Here is a 9,846-nt window from a genome sequence, read left to right as displayed (position 1 = left end):
CAAGTATAACAGAACAAGGCTCTCTATCCTCTACAACAGTGACTACCCTGTGGCATTTATGTGCAAAATCTCATCCACCACGACAGATTCTTTCTGTATTAAATTATTGCTCAGATTTTGAAAATTAAATAGCGATACAGAGCAAAAATTAAATCTCATTTAATAAAAAATTTAAAGTGTTGGTTTATATGTGTCTACAATTTACTTGTGTCTAGGATTTTTTTGGTTTTTAGTGTCTTCTTGTCTTCCTGTTTCATAGCACTTTTCTTCTCAGAGAGAAGGACCATACATGTTTTTCTTGGCTAGCTGGCAATCATATTAATTCCAGAAAAATTAATTTCCTTCAATTAATCATAGCAGAGATTCCCAGGGCAAAATACAGCATGAATGATTCCATATTTACAAGTGAATGGGCATGTCACCCATGTCTAAAAGAACAAATATTAGAAAAGGACAGTTTTTGTTCTGAAAAATTCCCTTCTTTAACTTAGATCTTCTATATTTATTAAACATGACTAATCACTGATGCTTTCAGTCATTATGTTTCAGATATTAAATATTTGCTATGTATAAATAAAACTATGATAGTTTTAGTGAGGACTTAGACTTTGATTTCAAGTTTGACAGTAGTTCCTAGGATAGAAATTAGAAAAATGTCAATTTGCCTGTATTTAGAGAAAATTTTTACCTCTTAGATTAGCACATAGTTAAAAACAGGAATGGATGTTAACCAAAACTCATTTGGTTTCTCTGATTTACAAAGCAGCATTTTGACTGATGATAGTTTAGAGTGTCTCCAGTTTTGCCTTTTCCTCAGAAAATCTCTAAAGATGCCCTTATAGACCAGAAATACCTTTTGATCTTTTATGCTTAATAAATAAACTACTGAAAAGCTCTTGGCACCTCCTAAAAACCACACACAGACAGAAGACATCCTGTCTGATGACGACTGTCTTGGCAGACACCTTGTCACTCTTCAGGAGATGCACTTGATCCATTTGCCACTCCTGTTTCATTCCAGCTGGTTTTCAGCTCTGAAATCCAGAGGTTTCAGTCCCATTTTCATTTTTTATTTTGTAATTTGACTATGTAAAGCAGCAAGGTGAACCTGTTGAGGCTGGAGGAACTCATGTGCCTTTTTATTTGCCACAGATATCACGTTTCTTGCTCTTCCTCCAACTTCTGCCAGTAAGCAGGAAGGAAGCCAGTAGGCTTATGTCTGATCTGGATAAAGTAGAAGTGATACTGATTAATGAGAAAATATTTCTAGGATTAGATGAAGTATATAACCTAACCTTCAAATGAGGATCATCTGAATCCTAATTAAGACTCTCTGAGTTCTCCCAGGGGAACAGATAACACCTGTCATAAATATAGTTCTTGAAGGGAACAGGCTGAATACTCTGAGTTGGGTACGTCCTTCATCTCAAACCAATCTTCAGAGAGATTTTTCTGAGATTTCTTTAAGATTCTGAGCTTTTCCTGAGAAGCTGGTGTCATTGCCACACCCCTCAGTCACCTTGCTCAACAACTATCATTTTTCTTTTAATATTACCTTACCTAGGTGTGAGTGGGACAGATAGAGACAAGGGCTGGACACACTGGCTCCATATTTGACAAATATTTCTCTTCTTACTTAAGAGGTGTGGCAGGAAGGGAGATGGACTCTAGATCTATAGCCCACTCATCAGTCCAACAAATTCTTCCCCAGCTCTTTACAGCAAAACTTGTTCTATGCTTTAAAAAATGGCATGGTGTTAAGGAATCACTGAAAAGGAATCAAACTAAAGCAGATCTTAAAAGATTGGATTATGCACCATAAATGCTTTGCATTGTTTGTCTGATTTCCCCACCTCTAGACACAGAGATGATTTTCATTATGCTGTGGATTCATGTTCTGGACAGGAACCCTCTTTTTGTCCTCCCTGCACTCCCAGCACCCTTCTAATGGGTTCAATAACAGATAAATAAATGTTTTAGTTTATGCTCTCATTTTATTCTTAAGATGGGAAGATTTCTATTTCAGAATATCTCATTCTATAAACCAGATGATGGGCACTAAAAAGTTTGTAAATGAGATTCCTGAGATCTTTCTTTTGCCTAAAGAATTGCTGCCACTGCTGCTGTCTAGCAATATGTGAATTTTGCTGGAGATAAGATTACACAGTCAGAATACACAAGCTTTCAGAAAATAACTATTTAGAAACCATCTGTACACTCTATTTGAAACAGAAATCTCCTGTGCCTGAGCTGGTGACACAGAGAGAGGGTATAACTGGATGCTAGTTTTCCTTCCTTGCCTGTACACATCAGGCATGTTGGCATTAGCCCCATCTTCAGGCCACAAAAGAGAGAAACTCATTGCTAACTAGCTGATAAAACTCATGCTTTGCACCTACTAGCAGGCTGGGAAAACAATATAAAGGCTTTCTCAAGCATACATACCTAATTAGCCTGTTTTACATCCAGAAAGATAAACAGTAACTCACAAAAAGTCCCCAGCCATCCTTAAACCCCATAAATGTAAAGTCCTCTTGCAGAATGAGTCAGGAGTTCTTAAAGCATCACCTTAAGATATTTTATTACTAATATTTGGGTGCCCAGATGCAACTTTGTCAATGTGCAAACACATACCTTGAAATGCTACATTTAGGGAAACAGGAATGCTCTAGTCACTTTTATTTACAAAACTGAAAATCAGAGTATCTGTTTGAATGGAAGTGGTGCAGCAGTAAACTCTGAAGAGTTAAGAGTGGTCACAAGTTCACCTAGACAAATTTTGTAATAATAAAATCAGCAGGATAGGAAATAATTCTATAAATGAGTGAATATAAATATTAGTAATTTAAGAAAAATAAATTAAGCACCTGTGGGAAATTTTAATAGTTTTCTTCTAATTCCATTCTAGAGGTAATTACAGAAAAAGTTTCTACCCTGTGAATTTCTTTGAAACAACAGCACGATGAATAAAGCAACAAACCTCAAATTACCAATTGCAACCAGTTAAAACCAGCAGCCATGGTTATAATTTAGCTCTAACTAGACAAAATCATAAGCAACTTTTTATAACAGCATGACTGAAGCTGTATTATCTCACTTAACACTGTCATTAAAACTTGTGTTTTACATTTATTGGGTAGTATTATAAAGTAATTTATTTACTGGATTCTGGCAACACTTTTTTCCTCTATACTTCATAACTCTAGAGCTTGGTCTTTCCATACAATCATCTCCTTTCCCTTAGATCTAATGGCAACCATCACTTTTATTTTGCCTGAAACCAGTCACAAGCTACCTCATGGTAAATATAAATCAATATTAACAACCAAAAATTACTAGCTTCACTATAAAAGCTAAAAAAGTTAAACCTAGGTAACTAGTTTCCTCAAAAATGCCAAGATCAAATGTTTCTCTTAGAGTTATTAAGCCAATAAATTTCATTTTATTGCTTCATAAATTCTCACTGAAGTGGGATGGGAGCACAGTTGAGCTACCTCACCATAGAACAAGAGAGCTGAGTTAGAAACCTTATTCCAGGATTCTGGTGAAGACTTCTTTCCATCTGATAAGTAGTAACTGCCTCGAGTTCCCAAGTGGGGAATGAAGTGTGGCCTGAAATGTATCAGCCTTGCTTAGATTATTTATGTCTTGGGTAGATCTTTGATCAGGGGTTTATTAAAACAGCACTAAACTGGTGGTATAGTGCTGCTAATTGATAGAATAGCTCTATCAGTTAGAATAGGTAGAAATGGTTTCACTGAGAAGTCTTTCCACAAGGCAGAGGTAAATCAGACACAAAAAGCTTTGACTTTCATTATTTGAAGACCCTATGATACCTAAAAATGATAGATTCATATTAATGAACACCAGGGACACACAACACCCTATTCTATAAAACCTCTGAGAGAATCAGATTTCAAAATGGCCAAATTACACACTGAAAAATTAGTTCAAAGAATTTAAATGGATTTTTAATATACTGGTTCTAGATTTCTTCCCCACTGACCACTACAAAAGAGCTCAGTGAAATTAGGAATACCTAGGATATATAAAGAAAAAAATACTTATTCTTTTCTGGAAGTTCCACACCTGTCATTTTTGGATGTCCATTTACCAATAATGCCAAGATGTCTTCTACTTGGTGTAGAAGCTCATCTGAGCATGTGGGATGTTGAACCTTGGTTAAGTCACAGGCACATGATCAGCTACTTAGGTCTGCTTGATGCTTTGAATCTACTGAGAGCATTTTTCTTGGCTTTTTTTGTTCATTTCTTTCTTGGCTGCTCCACTGACACACATTAATTAGCCCTCATTTATTTCCTAAGAAATCACACTGGATAGCAGCAGCAGTGAATTTAGCAGCTGATAACACAGATATCCAGAACATTCTTAGAACTTTTCAATAAGTCTGAATGTTCATTTGAAGTCCTTTGAACAAAGTTCTGATTCTAATAACCTTTGCCAAGGTCATAGTTTTGGGGAGAAAGAACAAGTATATTCTGCACTAAAAAAACCCATCTTTTTACTTAACTCATTCTGTATTGTGAACTCTTAACAGGCTATTAATTCTAACCACTCACCTAGATGACTGAGGAAAGCACCATGTCCTCCTATACAAGCACATCTATGACCAATATGTCACAGAGAGAATGACTTGAAGGACTGGCCAGGGATTTAAAGATCCACCCTCACTGTCATGTTACCATAAAATGCTTTAAATGATGGATTTCTGTTTCTTTTCTGGATCTGGATTTGCATACACCTCAGAGCTTGTAATAGCACTCCTACCTGCCAGCTTCATCTTGATTTTGAAGGTAGCAGTTGATTGTGTTGACTAAAAAGCTGAATAAACGACCATACAGAGATTTTGCCAAGAGGTCCCTGTAAAATCCTGCCATCCCCATGGTGTGCCTCCGTACAATCATGTCCCCTAAGAGAGAGAGAGCAGAGAGTGGAGATGAAAACATGTTGTAAAGCTCACCTTAAGCAATTTAATTACAGTAAATTTAATTACAGCTACTTCTCCCTTTGCCAAACCTCCACGTGGTGGATTTGTGGGGGTTTTTTTGCTTTTTTTTTTCTGAAGCCTCCAGTGAAAGGTGAGGAGGCTGTCAACATTTGCAAGATCTTATAGAATCATAGAATCCTTTAGGTTGGAAGAGGCCTCAAAGATCATCATGTCAAACCCTCAAGCCAACGCTGCTAAGTCCTCTGCCAAAACAGATCAGAATCTGTCAGGGCTGGAAGGGACCACAAGGATCCCCCAGTTCCAACCCCTCTGCCAGGAGCAGGGACACCTCCCACTAGATCAGGCTGCCCAGAGCCTCATGTATCTTTGTGCTTTTTCCAACAGAAAAGGGTGTGAGTTCTGGTGGAAGGTGCTCCTGCCCCTGGCAGGAGGGGTGGAACTAGGTCATCTTTAAGGCCCCTTCCAACTTTCCAACTTTCTTCCAACTCAAACCACTCTATGGTCCTGTGATCAGTACCACACAGAACTGGCATTTTACTGAAAAAGGGCTTTTTCAAAACTTTTCTTCTTCTTTTTTTTTCCCAAGACACTCCTGCTGACTTTAGTTCTTAGTCCTAATATCTAATCTGTTATCTTGACACACATTTTTAAAACTAATTGTTAGGAGTCCACCAGCATTAGAGTGTGAAGCTGCTTTGTTCCCTATCACAGAGACACTTCTCACTCCGTGGCCCAGCCTGACTTGCTGCCTGGCAAATAATCCTACATATCCCTCAGGGAGAAAATTCACAAGACCATACAAAAAATAAGAAACAACAATATGCCTGCTTCTAAAATTCCCAAATCAGAAGGATCCAAATGCCACTAGGTCTGACCTATGAGAATGTAAGCTTGGAAAAGATTACCTTTGAAATACTGAACATCAGTTGTTAAGGCTGAAGCAAGCTCATCTGGTGAAACCTGTAGCATCCCTGCCACTGAAATAAAAAGAGAATTTAAAGAAAGCCTGGTTTGCTCTCTGTTGCATATTTTATTCTTTACAACAGATTTTCTTATGTGGATGCTATTTTTGAACAGTAAAAGAACCCACACATTAAAGGCAAGAGTGCTGTCAGAGGAGTAATCAAAATTAATGAACACATAAAATCGGATTACTGTAATCAGCACTTTGTGAAGTTTGAACTTATTTGTATATTATATTACAGCTTTCTTTCCCCTTTAAAGATTACTCAGGACTTTCCCCAGGGCTTGGCAGACTTTCCAGGGCTTGGCAGACTGTGCTCTCCTATTAGAGTTAAGGTATGCTATTTATTGACATTCGGTATCCACAAGCCACTTTGAGGAGATTTGTTAGTGACCAAGAGGGCAAACTTCAAAGCCTGGAAACAGGAGTCCTTTTTAAGACATAGATTTTCAATGTAAGGAATTCAATTCAATGCAAATTGTTCGGATGTTGACGAGCAGCACAAGAGCATTTTAAAAGAAGACTTCATAAAGTGTGCAATTTTTTTTGGCAAATGATAGCATTCGATATGACATCAAATGAGACAATTTGCAATACGAGCATTCTGCTTCATCCCATAAAAGTCTGTAGCTTATAAAACAGCCCAGTCAATGGGATGCTCTTCCCACAGTAATTTATGAATTCTCAGAACATTTTTTTTGTCTTTTTGGGATGGTGTTTCCACCTGTGGGTGGCTCAGCAGCCCTGCCCTGCTGGGGGACCGAGCGGGCGATGCCCCAAGGTCGCGTCCTACTGACCTCGCTCCAGGAGCTGCAGGTCGGCCACCAAGGCTGTCTCAGCGTCTGTCAGGGCTGTGAAGCCAATGTCCCCGAGGTGCAGGATGGCCGAGAGGATCACAAACAGGTTCTCCACCTCCTGCACGTGTTTTATGGAGAATGAAACACAAAGAAGAGATCTGTCGGGCACACGGGTGAAGGGCAGCGCTTTATAAAAACACAACTTCTCTCCCTTCCTATCACTGGCTTTTGCTAAGTTAAAAAGTATTTGTGTGTGATCAGGAAACCTGGATTTAGCAACCAAACTGGAACCTATCTAGAATAAACCCAAAAGATTATCCTTTTTTTTTTTTATAATGGAAATCACATTAACTACTCACTTAAGAAAGTTTTTCAGCACGTGATAAAAAAATACTGAAGTGTATTTAATGGCTAGATCTTTAATGGATGTTTTATTTCTCCAAGAAATAAACACCTCTTCCCCATAGAGATTTTCCACCAAGATGATTTCTGGATCTGGGAATAGCAAGATTTGTTTCTTCTTCAGCCAACTGCAATCACAAATAAAGTGTCTGGCTCTACATTAGACCAGGTTCCTGGTAGTAAGAGCTGTAGTTAAGGGCTGACAGAAACAAAAGCAACCTCCCTGCTGCACACACTTTCCCCCACGACTGCACGTTATGTTCTGATGCCTGTGAGGCTCTGAAGCAGTCAGTTATCTTTAGGGCTAGATTTTTTTCCTGGCCTCATTTTTACCACAGCCAGAAGAGAACCAATTTTCTTGTTTCTTTATTTTTTTTTAATGTAAATTCAACCAAAAAATTGATCCGTGAAACATGAACCAAAAGTGCTAAGAGATGGGAAATGTGGGTTTGGAAGTTGGTGGGTTTTATTTTAAGGTCAGTTACATAACACTGGTGCTCCTTTAAAATTCTAAACCAGGGAACCTGATATCCACTACAGCATTACAGAGTATCATTATTATCAGTTGACTGATAATTCTTGAAATAGTTTTGAAAAATAATATTTGGAGCCTGATTCTACTGAAACAGGAGGAGTGAAATGGGAAGTCTCACTGAATTTGCAGAATAAGATTAAGAAATACACTAGAAGTGGAATTCTTGGCCAATACATCCCCTTTATTCTCATACGACTGCAGAGGATTCAGCACACACTGAAAACACTGGATGGCTTTTCATCAGTTTTAAAATGCACAGATTAAAAAGAAAAATGAAAAGCTTTTCTTCTTTCTGTTCCTTTCTCTAATAAATATGCCCATCATCAGAGGAAATTAAAAACAAGCTCACAGTCTTTCTTGGATACAGATTAGAGCACCCCCAATGCTGTTTAAGCAAGTTTGATTCTCTAAACTACCTTTTAAGACAAGAGCTTCAATCTTTTCTTCTGAGACAGATGTAAAGAGGCCAACAGTGTATTTTTGATACTACACAGTAACAAAGCTGAGGATTAAAACCAGCAATATACAGAGGCAAAGCCTGAATCAGGCAGCTCTTAGAACAGAACTCTGGTGCTAATATGGCATTGAAACCAGGGTGCTCCCCCCTGCTTCTTGGGAAGGCCAGATGGAATGGGCACATCAATCCTCTGCCCTTCTTCATGGTTTGTTGGCTTCTTCAGAACTGGTTTGGGGATGACTGTGCAGCACTGAACTGCAGTCAGTTTAATTTGTGTTCCAGATTCTCAAACACTTTCTCACTGTGCTCTAAGATCCAAGTTCCCTCATCTTTAAAGCAATTTTTTAATAAGCATTACCCTACTTGGCAAGATACCACCAAAGACTGCTAAGGAATTTTGATGTAGTTCTTCAAAAAGATAATCTACTGTATCATTAATTGTGGCTAGATGGTTAAGGAATAATACAGTCCTTGCCATGCACCTCAGAAGTAATGGGTGGAAAGTTTGGGAGATAAGTTTTATCTATAGATTCCCCTCTGATCTCCAGCACAGGAGACCAGCCTGCAGTACTCTGGAGCTCCACAGATTTCTGCCCTCCTGAATGATCATTCTAAACCTGCCTGCATAAAGAGGAGCTCTGAAGTTGGTTTACACTTCAACTGAGAGGTGACTTCCTTCCTTCCAAGAACTCTGAGCCAAGTGAAGTGCTGGATCCAAAAGAACACTGTATGTAGAGTTCTCAGTTTCTGCAGCCTTCTAAAACTCCATTCATTATGCATTCAATTATTTATTTAAGGGCTGAAGCCCTTCTTCAACAGAACAGAAAGGTCCATGAAAGATCTAGAGAGATCCACCTACCTGTGAACACTGGGCTAAATGCAGAAATGTCTACAACTTTAGCTACTAAAGTCTACAAAAGTGGAATAGGAATAAAACAGGAATAAAATAAATAGGAATAAAACAAAACAGGACTAAAATAAAGTAGGAATAATTTTTTTCTGATAACCCTAGATCTTATTACAACTGTTGTCCATCTGTCATCTCTTATGATGATCTAGGTGTCCTGGTTTGGACTTCTAGCATACTATCACACTAACTTCTCCTTTGCTTTTTTTCTTATGACATTAAATATCATGTAGGGGTAAATAAATAAATTTTTATATCTTTCTAGAACTACTGTTGCTTATACATTTGTTTTCACATGTATTCTAGCTACAGTGTTCTAGGTAGCATAATAAATGTGGGGAATTTGTTAAGTACTCTAGTATCCTGAAGGGAATTGTACAGCTTACACAAATTCTTACACTCAGCCCTCTGTTTCTTCTGATTCTCATCATATCTCTGTCCCCCAGAACCTCTTCTTGATTAATTTTCCAAATTATCTTCTTCATTAGCTTTGTAAGTTTAAAGACAAACACCAGATCTATCTTCTTGTTGCTTTCTGTGGGGTTAAGTCAGCTCTTTCAAGTTACACAGCTCTAATTTTGTTTGACTAAATATGTATTTACTTCTTTTCAGGTGCTGTTAGCAAAGGCATTTGGAATGTGTGTTTCACAAAATTCAAAGGGACAGGGAGATAATCAGGAAGACAAAAAAAAATCCTGTGGGTTTTAGAGGTTTCTGTCATATGGGATTTGATTGTTTCTTTTTATCTATGTAATTTAATTGTTCAGAGTATTATACCTCAAAGCTGTTTTGTGAATCTTTAAGAATGAAAAAAA

General features: G+C 37.9%; 1 protein-coding gene across 1 annotated transcript in view; it reads right to left on the bottom strand.

The window, feature by feature from the left end:
• Positions 1-6,848, bottom strand: part of MYO16 (myosin XVI) — a gene marked incomplete at its 5' end in the record, with an annotated part of 96,585 nt that extends 89,737 nt beyond the window's left edge. The window contains 3 exons of the mRNA XM_008936983.1: positions 4,789-4,930; positions 5,875-5,946; positions 6,731-6,848. Of these exons, the coding sequence (XP_008935231.1) occupies positions 4,789-4,930; positions 5,875-5,946; positions 6,731-6,848 (332 nt within the window). The remainder of the gene's footprint in view (positions 1-4,788; positions 4,931-5,874; positions 5,947-6,730) is intronic.
• Positions 6,849-9,846: the final 2,998 nt, after the last annotated feature.

Source organism: Merops nubicus, unplaced genomic scaffold (genome assembly GCF_000691845.1).
Source record: "Merops nubicus isolate BGI_N331 unplaced genomic scaffold, ASM69184v1 scaffold8983, whole genome shotgun sequence".
In the NCBI taxonomy this organism is placed as follows: domain Eukaryota; kingdom Metazoa; phylum Chordata; class Aves; order Coraciiformes; family Meropidae; genus Merops; species Merops nubicus.
This window is presented reverse-complemented; position numbering and strand designations above follow the sequence as displayed.